The sequence below is a fragment of the Amblyomma maculatum genome, chromosome 8 (assembly GCF_055883805.1).
Source record: "Amblyomma maculatum isolate TAMU_Amacu chromosome 8, ASM5588380v1, whole genome shotgun sequence".
NCBI lineage: Eukaryota > Metazoa > Arthropoda > Arachnida > Ixodida > Ixodidae > Amblyomma > Amblyomma maculatum.
In genome coordinates this window covers 23196266-23211850 of record NC_139351.1, presented here as the reverse complement: position 1 = coordinate 23211850, position 15585 = coordinate 23196266, and the positions used below count along the sequence as shown (strand labels likewise).

The 15585-nt window shown below is 47.0% G+C and overlaps 1 protein-coding gene across 2 annotated transcripts in view; it reads right to left on the bottom strand.

Annotated features, from left to right (window-relative positions):
- Positions 1-800: 800 nt before the first annotated feature.
- Pbp95 (proximal sequence element A Pbp95) overlaps positions 801-15585 on the bottom strand; it is an 82006-nt gene continuing 67221 nt past the window's right edge. Inside the window, exons 12-13 of one of the 2 annotated variants that reach the window (XM_084576117.1) lie at positions 4501-4561; positions 4260-4400 (exon numbers count right to left, since the gene is read on the bottom strand). In XM_084576117.1, the coding sequence (XP_084432243.1) occupies positions 4399-4400; positions 4501-4561 (63 nt within the window). In that variant the 3' untranslated portion in view covers positions 4260-4398. Of the gene's footprint in view, positions 4562-15585 lie in introns of both variants that reach the window. The other variant, XM_084576116.1, reaches the window with a different exon arrangement.

The window sequence follows — 15585 nt, the reverse complement described above, 5'->3', positions numbered from 1 at the left end:
AGCCTCTCAAGCCGTTATTTTGAGATTCCTTTTCTTCCTGAGTGGAGCCCTCAGTCCAGGGCTCCATGTGCCGCCTCAATCCTGCAGGCCCGCCAGAACAGCTGTCGCTGGTCTTGCGGGTTGTTGCGAATTGGGCTGTTGAGTCACGGCCGCAGCTAATCTCTGTCACTCAAACCATGCACGGTTGAGAGAACCACAATATCGTAGCGCATGAATGTGTCAGTCATGTGACATTTTTTTTTTTTATTTCGCGGGCTTTCTATAGAGGTGGGAAAAACTATGCATGTGAGGTTTTCTTTATCGGGAATAAATGAAATGGGGATTTCAGAAGGTCCTCCCCAACTTTGAAAATCACATTTATTTGAAAGCAATACTTAGTAAATTAGAATTGCAAGATGAAAAATTGCCTGCACAGTTTTTTTTATCGATATTTATTGTCTTAGGGCATCAGTAGGGTATGATATGAAGGATGAATAAATGATTAAATAAATGCGCCAGCTAGAGATCCAAGGGCATACCATGACTACGAGGAATTGAATTTGATTTAATCTCAGCTCTCTGCTTTATTGAGCCAGTGGTAGTATTCGAGATCACGCAAACAGTCGAAGCTTTCTTCCCCAAGTCTACCTTTTGTTCAGACCTGGTGCGCCAGGTGGCTGTCAGCAAGTGGTTTCTCTGGCCTATCTCAAATGGTTTATTTTTAACCCTTGGCTGAAGTTAGCTTGGACACGCGGCATAAAATATGTCAGCTATCGTTTGGTGCCACAGGCTTAATAACAAGAATCTGCACTGAGCACAACTCTCTGCAACATCAATATTGCCCACATCCAGCCTTGGCTTCACGAGTTTGACGGTAATATATGCCGGACAACCCGGCATCAAGTGCCAGTGATGGCTTTTCACGCGGTATATCCTCACTTCTGCCGTCGATCATATATGTGCGTAGCCACGCAGCAGGATGAAATGCGGCTCGAAATTATGCTCACACACTGCCGATGTTTCTGTGAGATGCTTTTCCTGCCTTCACAAGCTTCGTTTCCACTTTCTGCGATGTTTGTTGTTCCTCGGAGCAGCAAACAAAGGTGACTGGAGCACCCGGATAGCCGCGCTTCGACACCTCGGAGCAAAACAGTGCGAGTTGGTCTTTTTCCTGGCCATATCGAACTGCGCATGGTGCTTTTGAAGAGCATGCTAAAGAACCTTTTTTTATACAATGACGTCATTTACGTCACTTTCTCCGTGTATGAAAATAGCCACTGCCTAAACCTTTTCGGACGTAAACAAATATGCGCGACAGCCTTTCCTATGCTTCTTCATAGTTATTTTTGTTCGTTTCGATGATGCGAATGTTCGTACGATAAAATTTTTTCGCGAACCCATGAGATTCGTATCACCGAGGTTCTACTGTATTTAGTGCTGGCAGTTGCTTCTATGAGAAAGTACAAGATGGGTATGCTTAAAAATGTGATATTTCCGTGCCAGTGCAGATTAACTAGAATTTGCTAATTTCTGAACACTTAGAATGTTCTAATAGGAAAGTGCAGTGCAAATCTAATCGAATACCAAATGCTATTCAAGCCCTATTTAAAATGTTCTATGTTTGGATGCACATATTTTTTTGGCACTCTCATGCACGAGAACAGTGAGTTTAGTGGACCAATGCTGTAAAGGCGCAGGTCAAGGATCAAGAGACTGCTCAGAGGCAGAATGCTATACAAAGAAAATCAAGGTTTCAGCTGTATAGGCCATACAAGACAGTGTTCACTATTACTAATGCTCTACGAAAAAAGCAGTGAATTCGATCCTTTCTTCAAGGTGTAGCCTTGTCCTGCACTCCTCTGAAACCAGAATGACAGCCAGGTAGAGACAGTGTTCCAACATTTTTTTAGAGGCCCCCACAAGCAACATACCAGTCCCAATATGCAAAGAATACAAAATTAGCAGCTGGTCTGCTCGGTGCCCTGCCCCTGGCAACATGCAATGCTATGTTCATGACTATCAAAGCAACGTGGGACTAGCGTGAGCCCTGCTTTTGGCATGTGAACAGTGCAGAAGCATCTCATGGAGGGATAGCCGTAATTTTGAAAAGATAGCACTGATCTCCATTCTGAAGACAACTGTCATGACATAAACCTTACTTTTGATTACATAAAACAGACTCTGTAAATGTTGCGAAAAGTAAAAGTGGCAGGAGCCACAAGCCAGACCTCCAAGACAGTGGCAGGGTTAACAAACCCCACCACAATAGTACGTCTCTACTCAAAGGCACCACGGCAAGCTATTCTTGCACAGATTATTAGCAGGGCAGTATGCTATGCCGCTTTGTAGTGGGTGTCAGTTTTGAGAAATGCCATAAATAACTGTCATTTATTTGTACCAATTAGTCAGAAAATAATTAAAAAGCTGATAACACACTTTAAGTAATTGTGAACTAGCCCTAGTTGATAAATGAGCAAAATCAGGTCAGATGGTTGTTGAATTCTATATTCAAGAATTTTGCACATTTGTACACCCGTAGTAGACAAAGAAATGTTGGAAAACAAATTGCACTGAATTTGCAAGTTTTTCGATATTGTACAGGTTTTATAAAAAATCTTCCAATGCATTTCAACATAGGTTTGGATAACACTGTTGCCTATGCACAACAACAACGATACTCGGCTGGGACAAAATACCTCGCTTCCAGGAACCGGCTTGGGTTAAGCAACATCCAGCTTGACCACAACTGTATCAGCCATGTGGCAATACTTTACTTGCATTAAAGGGTCAGTCTACCGACTTTTGAAATGTTTTTTTCTTGTGTCATTCAAAAGCTCCATCTAATGAATGCTCTGCAATGAGAAACACAGCAGAGCAATTTAAAATTTAAAACTGCACCACATGCAGATGAACACGACCGTCACACTACCTACGTCATGTAGAGAGCATGACATTAACTAAGGCGCACATATTTTGCTAAACTATAATTGAGAGTACTAAGATAGCCTTAAAAAAAAATGAATAAATAGACTAGATAACCCCAGTGACATCCCGCACCATTACCAAAAATAGCTTTTCCCTGTAGCTACGCTGTCAATAACAGCGGCGTTACAAGTATAGCAGGGTTTTTGGCAGAGTGATTTCGTTTTGAAAAGCATTTTAAAAGCAAATTCAGCAAGGTTAAGAAAACAACTTAACTGCAATTTGCTTTCATGAGAAAAATGTAGGCTACCTTAAGTTAATGTTGCTACAAAAAACTGTCTGTTATGATCTGTGGCACAGTAATAGAATTTAGTATATTCACTTTTCAAACGCTTCAGGTAGCTACCCTGTTAATCGCAACAAAAGGACGCTATCACCCGCTCAAACCTTCTTCTTTCTGGACCCATTTAAAATATCATTTCAAGCCCAGATTGTGAGATCCGCACTTGTTACTGCCAACAAGAAAAGAGGTTTACTAGAATGTGCCAATATTTACTACACTAGTCAACGGCTGCAGACTGTCCCTTTACGCTTGATCAGACGACCTGCTGCTTAGCTGCCTGCTTAGCTGGCAGCAGCTCCTTATGCGATAACAGTCAGAAGTCATCAAAGCAACTCTATAGATATGTTTTAAACAAATTTGCCGATACTCAGACAGTACAAAATCGAACACTACCGTGAAAGTACTCTGGCAATGCTGGTAAAATAAATATGCGATGGCAACAAATGACAAAGCCAGTTCCTGCTGGCATACAATGAAAGCTTGCACAATTGACAAATAGGACAGCATAGAACAAAGAAGCATTCAAGTTGTGCCTCCGGTTACAGAACCCTAACTCCGAGATGTGTTTGCCGCAGCTCCATAATCAGTCTCCATCTTCGGCCGTGTTCCCATTAGAGCCTCTCTGTGTATTTGGCCTCACTCTGTTACCACCAACAGTCATGTTGCCACTGGAACCATCACCTGAGGATGTGCTCGCTACGTTCCGTTACCACTGCCTTCATCAACAGCCATGCTCTCGGTAGAGCCATCGCCATGCGAGGTGCTCGGCATAGCTTCATCGTTATCTTCAGCAACGGGTTCTTCATGCCTGCCCTGCTCCTGGCCTCCTTGAGCAGCCTGAGCAGCAGCTGCTAGCGCGGCTAACCGTCTACGCTCGGCCCACTTTTCTTTCACCCACGGCTTCTTCCGTTTCCCGCGAACAGACCTGGCCTTGCGACCTTTTGGGACAGTGCTTGGAGCTAGTGACACAGTGTCGACAGCATTGAACTCAACCAGCAACAATGACCAAAAGAACAATGAGAAGAAGCGACTGCACAGCACATCGTAGTTCCTTCTAGTTTCTCGCAGCTGCTTACACCGATGGCAAGCGTGCTGATCCAAGTCCGGTGCCAACTCCCGGCTGGCGGCAGTGGACAGCTCATCCTCCAAAAGGGCTCTGGATGTACAATCAGTGCACCGAACAATTTGGACATTAGCAGCATCAAGAGCTGCAGAAATTTCTGGAAAGGATGTGAAGTCTTGTAGAAAATACCAACAACTTGTAAGGTCTCCATCCATATAACGGTCGACGAGTCGTCCAAAGGTTGCCACGGACGTCTGCAATAAACAAAAACAACCGAAAATTAAGCTCACAAAGTAAACTCTCGTTAACTTGGCCATCAAGGGACAAGAAAAAATGTTCAAATTCACCGAAAGTTTGGATTACCAAATAAGCCTGAATAAACTGCTGAAAACTGTTTGCATGACAGTAATTTTAACAAATAAACTCCTGCACTGAGTTCGTCTACAGCTGAGAATGATGGCTTTTCCCCATTTCCTCAAGTGCTTTACTTTGTGCACACTGTTGGGCAGGGAACATTGAAGAAGAGCACTAAAAGCATAAAGGCCTCGCTACATTATTCACAATGGGACGCAGTACCATTGCTGCTTCTAAAAAACAACCCCGCCGCGTTTTGACAGTGCTTCCCTGCACAGTCCATGCGCATGTCCAACGCATAGTTTCATTGATTTCGATGTTCCAGAAGCAGCACATGCGTGCATAGAAGGGATATATTCGTGAGCGTTAGAAAAACGTTATCCCATTCTAACATTAGCAAACAACGACTGCGAAGCAGCATCTGAAATGCCACGACCAGCCAACGCGCAAGCCCGATTACAGCTGCACAACGGTGTGAAGCTAAGGAAAGTGAAACCTTTCTCGCTGACTCAGTGAAGACCCATAAACCAGATGCACCGTTTAGGGCCATAGTCAGCGAGAAAGGTACTTGGCAGCAACATATAAGCCGCTTTTTGCTTAAGAACCTGAAGGACTTGCATGTTTCTGACCCTTTTTCCACAAAAAATTCTTTTGATGTAGTCGGTGTGTTGGAGAGGGAAAAGCATGTCGGTTACGCCTTCTCCGTAGATGTCGTAGACCTTTTTTACTCGGTGCCCCATAGCGACTTGTTCACTTCTGTTCGACAATGCATTGAAGCTAGCGGTACCATTGCATTTCAAAATAAAGCAGGGGTTAGGGTTGACAATTTCATGTCTCTTTCATCCAGTTTGACAACCGGCGGTTCCTACAACGCCAGGGCATTTGCATCGGTTCATGTGTAGCGCCAGTCTTATGTAACATCTTTCTCGCATCTATTGACAACATTTTGGCATCACTAACTGACGACGGAACAGTCCTAAAAATTTTTAGATATGTAGATGATTTTTTAGTGATTTTAAACAGACATGACACAGGCCGCTATGAGAAGACTGCCATGAGAATATTAGAAATGTTTAAGCAACATGGAAAGGGGCTCTCATTCACATTTGAGCTTCCCGAACAGGACTGCCTCCAGTTTTTAGACCTGAACATTAAGATGGGGCACAGAAGTGTGTGCTGGCGCTACCTTCCTAGGGCTAAGAAAGATTTCTTGCCATTCGATTCGGCCCAGTCAAAAACTGTAAAGAGGGCTATTGCCGCCCTCTCTACGGAATCTGCACTCTTCAAGTCGTGCTCTCACATGATGAAAGCGAGCTTCCAGGGTGAGGTGAGCAGACTGCGCAAAGCAGGGTTTCCAGACCATGTTTTGGCTAGCGTGACCGAGGCATTGCTACAAAACCTCAAGGGCAAGCCAAAGGGGCAACGTCAAAAACAATCCTTTCGTGGAGCCAAGCCAGTGGTGATACTGTATATACACAAAGTATCCCACAATTTAAAACGAGTTGGCAACAAGTACGGAGTCGCCATGGTCTTCTCCGCCCCCTGCAAATTGGCCAAGATGTGCCCCAAGGTTACCAGTAGGGCTCAAACAACATCTGGGTGTGGAAAGAAACACTCGAAGCCCTACGTAAAGTGTGCCACGGGAGTGGTCTACGAGATCCCCCTTACGTGTGGCAAGGTGTACGTCGGTCAGACCGGACGCTGCGTTAACGAGCGTGCCGGCGAGCATAACAGGTCTTTAGGGAACGCATCAGACTCGTTCCAAAACCTACCCACCCATTGCCGCTTTTGCCTTGATGAAAATAAAAAAATCTGTGAACCACGATTTGGAGAGATTAAAATTCTAGCCAGAAGTAAAGACAGATTAGCTCGCGAGCTCGCAGAAGCCTTTTTTATCAAAGAGAGGGGGGGGTAAGTGTGTCAGCACGACTTCTGTATCTTTACGCGAAAGTGAACACAGATTGTTAAAAAATACGAGATTATGAGAAGGTTTTTACCTTAGGGTGTTTTTTCTGAATGTTTTTTTTTTTTTTTTCCTTCTTACTTTAGGGACATGCGCAAGCGTTCACTGTCTTCGGGTTATATATGTGCACATGAATCTTTCAAAAAACTTAGTTGGAGTTAGCGCCTGTCCCGTCCGTCTTTCTGTGTGGTTCGTCTAAAACTTAGTGCTGTATTTCCTTTGGTTTAACGCTATGATAGCTCCTGTCCACTGGTAACGTATGCCTTGTTTTCAATATCATTTTCATAAACTTCACAAACCTCGGTATGATGTTCTACGACTTATACTCTCTATTAGTAGCTGCTTGCAGCACTGGCAGAGCTACGATGCATGCAGAGGTAGCAACACTGCGGAATGTAGTATCAGTATAAAGTGGCTGCAAAGCACATGCGATGACATTCTTTAAGAGAGCGCATTTGTGAAACGCTATTTCGAATCAAACCTTAATGTAAAGTCAATTTACACGCGCCATTTCCCGAGTTTATTGTTCGCAACTCTTGCGCATGCAGAAATCATGTTCTCAATATGGTGGCGTGCTTCGAAGCCGCAGTCTCGCTTCGCAGTCAACTCGTCATTGTTACTCTGTTTCTTCTTTGTTCACTGGTCATAAAATGGCACATCCGATGTCCATTTGGCCTCATCTCACCTACAGCCCCATTCACAATGTTAAATCATATTTACATTTTTTTTTATTTCAAGTGAAGATTTTGCCTCACCAAGCGCTAGAAATGGAAGTCGGTTCAGAGACAAAATGGTTGCAGTTCAGAAAACCCGACGGTGCCACTAGGCTGAAATTGAGTGATGCATAGAGCCCCCCTTCAGCTCCTGTGGCACCACAGGCCGTCAACTTGTTCGGTATTGTGGGCAATTTTGTCCGATTACACATGAATCAACAGCGGTCGCAGACACAACAATAACCCCCCCATCCAGGCATCAACTGAGGCCACTACGGACTGTGCCGAAAAGAAAGGTGCGAAGGAAGCAGCAGAAAAAGACACAGGAGACTGTAGGTTTTCTGAACCCACAAGGTGGCAGGAGACTGGCCAAGTGGAAGGAGTTAAACAGGACTCTGGATGAGGAAAACGATGCTGTAAGGAGTGGCAGAGACGCATATGCGTGATTTGGAGGAACCACCAACTAGCCCAGTGTGGGCCAGGACTTGCAACAATCGAGGAGGTGGTTTGTGTAAGGGGGTGGAGTTGGTTTTCTGTGGCGGCAGAACAGTTCATGGTCCCATCTAGATGGGCGTCATGCACAGACCATACATAGGCTTCAGGCCACATAAGCGCAATGCAGTCTTAGCGTGTAGTTTATCTAGGCGTGTCATCTAGCCAACACATGGAGAACTCCAACACCGTGGGCTGCATCAGGCAGGACATCGTATGTTGGGGCAGCAGGAAGTACTGATCCTCAGTGACTTTTAATGACCACATTCTGGAGTTCAATGGATACTCTGACCACAGTGGGAAGCTCTTGTTAGATCTGGCCTGGCCCAAGAGCTTTCCTTCGACATTACCAACCTCCGAGCCAACTGAAAGGCACGTTCATATGGTGTGTGTGAGGCCAGACTCCTGCATCGACTATGTCATCGTGTCGCAGAACCTCAAAAAAATACTGCAGAAAGTCAACACTAAAGAGGAGGACCGATACAGGTTGTTAGTGATCATGGTATCCCCTTGACAATGACAACCCAAGAAACGCGAAGGCATCGTGTGGTGCCTTTCAGGCGCTGCATTTGAAGAAGTAGCCCAGGATTTTGAAACAAACCCGCCATCTCAAAAATGCACAAACAGACGAGCTCTGTAGGATCACTCGGGAAAACGAGAAGACTGTTAGCGCACATCGAGGGGTGGACAGGAAGAGTCAGTGGAACGGGGATGTGGAGTGGGCAGCGCTGAAGGCTCGACGAGTCGCCAACCGGCACCATCGCCGTGCTATAAAGAATCCTCACAGCAAGGACGTCCAGGGGACCTGGCAAGAGTACCTGTGCTGAAAACGAGAAATGCAAGTCATCATGCAGCGGAAGATAACAAACGCTAACCAGAGGAGGCTCCAAGCAATTAAATCGGCAGGCTAAGGAGCAACAGCTAAATTCTGGAGATATGTGTCTCAACCAGATGGCAAAGCTGCACTGCCTGAAATTCTTGACGAATCAACGGGTACCAAAATAATTGATCTCCATCAAACCTTAACTGAGCACATCTGCCAGGTATACGTGCCGTCGCTGCGAGATGAACCTCTATTTTATCTTTCAGCCCCAGACCAATCAGGTTCAGCTAATATCGACCACCTGAAGTGGACAGTCTTTAACAAAGTTCTGGCCGGTGGCTAAGTACCTACAGAATGGCTTCGCGGCAAGGTGGTCCTACATCAGAAAAAGGATGGTGGCCCTGGTCTTTTGTGTGACTACTGGCCCCTCACAATCACAAGTGTAGTGTAGTGTGTCTTCGCCCAAATCGTAAAGGCCTGGCCTGGGACATGCATGGGCCAAAGACGACAGTATTTCACATCGGCTCCTGCGATTTTCAACTTCCGTGGCAGAATTACGACCTGGAATGACCTGATCGCCATCAAATCTGTCAGTAAAGGTGCTGCACGCCAGTTTCAGACATTTTTGGACAATCTCTGTCCAGATTTTTCCATCTTTCGAGATTTCTTTTGTGTGCCGAGCACGTCTCGTTAAGCCTAGCTCACCAAGAGCTCCTGTTACAAGTGTTACTGCACTTTTATTATCCCAAACAACATGCGGTCAGTATGATGGTTGTCCAACCAGCCCTAGCCCTAACCCAAGCACACGGATCATCAGACACAGCATGAGATACAGTGTCCAATCCAGTCAACGCCTCCGTCCAGTCTGAGTTCAGCACGCCACCTGGATGTCCACTCTTCCACTCCCAAGCTGAAGAGGCATGCTCCTCTTCCCCGGTTATCCACATCGGACTACAAGGTGCCGGAGCAGTAGTCGACCACCACGAAGCCAGAATCAACGACAAGTTGCGCATCAACCCGCACAACAACTCTTTCACGGTGAGCACACCTTCTGAAACTCCCATGAAGCAGTTTGTCCACCTGCAGGGACTTTGCCTCATTGACCAGATGTACCCCATGAAAGCATATGTCACAGCCCCCAGCAACACCGAAAGAGGCATTCTTTACAACGGCGTCTACAATCAGATGTAAAACGAAATCTTCCAAGACCTTGTGGCCTTTAATCAGAGCAAGTCCTTCACCATCGCCGACGCCCGGCAGGACTAAGTCAATTTTAGTCCTGTCTGTTCTTCTCCTCCGTGCACGTCTTTTGCGCTGTTTTTCTATCATGTCAATTTTAGTCACATTCATCGATACCACGGAGGTACCGCATCAATTAAGCTTCTACGACATTATTTATTCTTGCTACCCCTTCAAGGCAAAAGTTGAAGCTTGCTTCAACTGTTGGAAGCTTGGACACCATGCTGACGTCTGTCCCAAGGAGAAGACTGACCTGTGTTCCCGCTACGGCATTGCCTATCCACCAAAACAAACGCCGAACTGCATAGCCGAATGCATCTTATGCGGTGGATAAATTGATAATTGGTTCACAGGAAAGGAAAGGCGCAATATCTGTCCCACTTGCTCTGTGGACACCTGAATTGTGCTGTAAGGGAAGGGAGGAAGGTGGGAGTGAAAGTGGAAAGAGAGAAAGGGAAGCCACAGTGGAGGGCTACGGAGTAATTCTGACCACTTGGGGATCATTAACGTGCGCCGACATTGCACAGCACACGGACGCCACTTCGTTTTGCCTCCATCGAAACGCAGCCACCGTGGCCGGGATCAAACCCAGGAACTCCGGCACAGTAGTCAGGCGTCTTACCACTGCACCACCCTGGCAGGGCATGCGCCCACTGGAGCCCACTTCACGGGAACCAAACGCTGCAAAGTGCGCATCGAACGCTGCGGCAACTCATCCCTAAAAATCCGCGCCGCCGATAACGCTTTCAGCCGCTCCACTTCCTGAGACAACTCTCGAGATGGTCTAAAAGCTGGTTTCAATCATCTTCGAAGACGGTCTTCGAAGACGTTCGAAACCGGCTTCTAGACCATTGACAGTCTTCGAACAATGTTACTAACATTGGCGCCATAGCAAATACACAACAGTCCGAAACAGACATTGTAGTATCTTTTGCTGCAAGAAGACGGTCTTCGAAGACGATCGAAACCGGCTTCTAGACCATCGACCGTCTTCGAACAATGTTACTAACATTGGCGCTATAGAAAATACACAACAGTCCGAAACAGACATTGTAGTATCTTTTGCTGCAAATGTCGGCTTGGCTTGTTCCCCAACCAAATCGGAGCTTCTCATACATACTCCGACCTCCTCGATGTCACAAAAAAAGAGGCCCTCCTCCCCCCCATCTTCGTGAAAATTAACAACACCCTGATACCAGAAGTGGACAAAATTCGTATTCTTGGTATCCTGATACAAAACAATGGCAAGAATACTGCCACCATCACTAAGCTGACGGTGATGGTTCATCAAACAATCCGCCTCATTCGCCGCATAGCCAACCGCCATCGTGGCATGCCTGAGCATGACCTCAGACGCTTGGTGCAGGCCTTTGTCCTGAGCCGTGTTGTATACTCCCTCCCCTACCTCACCTCTTCCTCCCGCGGGCGGAGGAAGACAAAGTTAGCGCCCTCATCCGGCAGGCGTACACGGTAGCCCTCAACCTACCCCACTACACCTCCAATGAACGCCTCCTTCAGATGGGCATCCATACTCCCTGGCTGAGCTCACGGAAGCCCACTGCTCAGCCCAGTTGGAGCGACTATCATCTACTTTCATCAACGTCCTTGCTCGCATCCATCTCTCGCCTCCTGATCACTGCTCTACACAATGCCATATTTACTCACATAATGCTCGCACTTTTTTTCGCAGAAAATTGATGCTAAGTTGGGGGGAGCGATAATTATGCGGGGAAAATTTTCGAGCAAATGTTTTGGAGCGCTGAAAGCAAGTTTAAATAGGTGCGAATCGGGATTCTTAGGTCAGCTATTGTAAAATATAACCAAAACATTACTTTAAAGCAGAACTTACTTTTCTTATAAAAGTACAGGGTCGCCAAAAGGACTTTATTTATCGAACGCAGCCTCATCATCATAATGCTCACAGTAGACCATACAGTTCTACTCTTTATCAGAGACATGATCAGAGTCCGTATCGACACTGCAATCACTGTCTCCAGTAGTGCTACTACGCAGAACTCGACGCCGAAGTGCCTGCTAGCAGCGTGGTTGCTATGCTGTAGTCCATACTTGAAAGCTTTCAGCTTAAAAGCAGCTGTATAACTTGCTTACCGCAAGTTATACAGCTGCTTTTAAGCTGAAAGCTTTCCGCCCCACCGCGATGCGGTACCAAGAACACGGTAGACGGTGGAACAAAGTAACACGAACGGAACGAAGAAATGACGAGATTCGGAGACATCTCGCAAAATGGAGACGACTACGAGCATAATGGATGAAGACTAACATAACCGATGATGATGATCTGCTCGAGCACGCTATCGCCGCCTGGTAGCGTATGCACACAACTCGAGCACGCTATCGCCGCCTGGTAGCGCATGCACACAATGAGGCCAGCTAGGTTCAGTAGCACTCCAAAGATGGCGCTTGTTACTACTAGCAGACGACTCTCGCGGTGATAATATTGGTGGTGCGATGATTATGCGAGGAAAAAGAATTCAAATTTTCGACGCCCAAGAACATCCACTATTGGGGGTACGAGCATTACACGAATGCGAGCACTATGCGAGTAAATACGGTACACGCTTCCCGCTGCGATACACCACGTTCTTAACGTGCATCCCCTACTTAAGAAATGCACCCACAGCACCATGTCGCTCGCCACAAGGCACGCGCAGAAGCTCTTCACAAACACTATGGCTTCCAGCCAGAGACAGTTTACACGGACGCTGCCTAATTCCCCTCCCACCCTGCGTTCGCTCTCAGCGCTATCTCCAACTCCTTGCAACTGGTCGCGGCCAGTACTACTCTTCCACTTCCCTGAAGGCGGAGGAGACGGCAGTTGCCCTCGCCATATCTGCTACCCAAGCCACCACTATCTTTAGCAACTCTAAATCCGTCGTACAGAACTTTGCCCGTGGTCGGATCTCTGGCCCAGCCTTCCAGTTCCTTGCCTCCCTCCCACCATCCGAACACCCTATTCAATTATTATGGGTGCCCACTCAACGGGTCGCCCAGCAACGAAGCAGCTCACTCTTTTGCTCGAGGATATGTCAGCCAAGCAAGGACTGCCATCGCCAGGGGAGATGCTCGGAGTGCATGGTATCGTATCACGAAATCTTTCTCCATTACCGTGATCAATGAACCACCTACCCCCTCCTCCTCATAAACCTCTGACTATGCTACAATAGGTGACATGGCGCCAGCTTCAGTCCCGTCTACACTCTCATCCCCTGCTTTCTTAGCTTTGATCCATCCAGGACTGTTCTCCCCACAGTGCACCCTGTGTGGGGCACCTAAACCTGATATTGAACATATTATGATTAAATGCTCAAAATTCCGCCCTCCAGCCACTTGGCAACTCTCCGACCTCGAGCAATGGGAGGCTGTGGTATCCAGCTCTGACCCAGCCGTTCATAAGTGGCTGACAGACTGGGCTTTGGGAGTCATTGGGAAGCACCAGCTTCTGGCCACAACACGTAGCCAAGAGCCTAACCGTCATTAGGATGTAATCACTTAAGGCTCCCAACATGGCAAAGTTTTTTACCACCACCACCTCGAGGACAACTTGCATAGAGGTAGTCAAAAAGAAGGAATGAGGGTTGGTGAGCTGCTTTTTTGATTTGACAAAGGCCTACGCCAGTGTTTCATATGAATCATTACTACAACATCTCGATGCGCTTGGGATGCCCCTCACATGGAATAAGCTTCTCAAAAGTCTATATGCAGACAGCCCGGTTATAGCCACATTAAAGAGTGCCTACTTAAACGAGGTAGTCATGGGCAGAGGTTTAAAACAGGGATGCCCCCTCTCGCCCTTACTCTACATGCTGTACACAGCCAGAGCAGAATGCAGAGGGGTGGGCTTTGCGGTGACTGAAGGAATGAAGGAGCGGCAAGTATTGCCAGGTCTGGTATTTGCAGACAATATTGTGTTACAGTAAACCATCGTTAACTCGAAGTTGTAAAATCTGGGAAAAATTTCGAGATAAGCAGAGTTTCAAGTTAAGCAAAATGCCGAAAATTTCTGGCAACAGCCCCTGGCGATCCGTTGTGCGCCGCCACCGCCAGCGCCTGTCGTTGCCGCTGGTGCACACTGCACGGAGCTATGCGACTCTGCGACAGAGGCACGTTTTCAGCGTTGCTTTGTTACCGCCCTGTAGTCGTTCGGTCACGGAGAGTACAGTTATGCTATATCCACACTACACAGCTTTAAATACAATAACACTAATGAAATTTTTTACGCATCACATTAAAAAAAAAAAAAAGTCGCAGCGCAGCGGTGTGCTGCTACAGATGCATACTTGGATTGCAAACAGTGGCTTTCTCCTGCTCCTTTCGAAAATTAACATCTAGCCACACTAGCGTTTTTATTTTCCTTTATTACCTTACCAAGCTTTTACTGAATCGTCTCGATGTGCCCATATATGCACGGATCAGATGAATTGAGCGTCTGCAGGTTCTTCGCTCAAACCAGGCTAGCAAAACAAACTTCGCTCGCAAGAAAAAAAAAAGGCCAGGACGGAAAATGAGTAGCCCAAAGCCTTCTGCGATTGGCTGCCTCACAAGCTGCTTCCGGGTGAGACGCTAAATTTTCTAAAAACCCAGAACATGAGCGCGACAGCGACGAGCGAAAATGCTTTGACGGCCCTCGGCCAGCCGCGCTCGTCAACACTCCCCTGCACAAGGGGAGCTTTTGTAATAAACGCAAAAGAATTCTCAGGAAAAACTGAATTTTATTATTTTGGAAGTAATGCTTGCCTGTTTCGCGTTAGCATTCGGCCCGAAAGTGTCCTCGAGCTGCTGAACGCATCGCATAAGCCCTTGGTCGCTACTGCTGCATTCAACTTTGTTGCGGGGCAAGCGCTGCGGACACCACATACACAACAAAAATCAATCATCGCTTCGTGCATACAGCGCGACAAAAACAGAACCACACAATCATTAAATCGCTCTTGCCACTGCGCACGTGCGAAGGGCAACTGACCGAACCGCGGTGAACTGGCTGCCCAATAAGACCCATCAGCCCCCGCGTGCGCGAGCGGCACTACGTGACTGTTCCCAAGGCGAAATACGGCTGCATCCGCAAGAATTTTGTATTCGCTCTTCGAACGTGACCGCGTTCGGCACTTAGTATAGGAACAAAACGCTTGCTCGGAGCCCCTATCACCTTTCGGTAATGACTTTTGCCTTCGGTTCTTCCCCCATATCCGCATTACACCCGAAAAATGCTTCGAGATAAACAGGAGCTAATATGTAGCACCTATGGGAGGTGAAGGCGCGGCGTGGAAAATTTTCGGCGTGGACCGATTTTCGAGATATGTGAGTTCGTGTTAACGTAGGTTTACTGTATTGGCGAGGAACACTGCAGACCTGCAGATTCTAAATGTGCCGAGGCCATGGCGCCACCAGGACTACAGTTCAAAACCAGGAAATGAGCAGTGATCACCTTCTCTGAGACACCTGACACAATGGCACTACCCAAGCGCCCAGGATGATCACAGAGGACAGGGCAAATACTCCGCAAGAGAAGCCTGCAGGGTTTCAACCATGCGAGAGCTTTGGAAAGCCGTGCATGTACCTGCGCCGACATCCACCAATGCAGTCAGTGCCCCACAGCACTAGCCCGAGAATGGCTGGAACACAGCCAGCGTACTGTCAGGAGACTGGCTCCGGGTTGCCACGGCAACGTTGCAAACG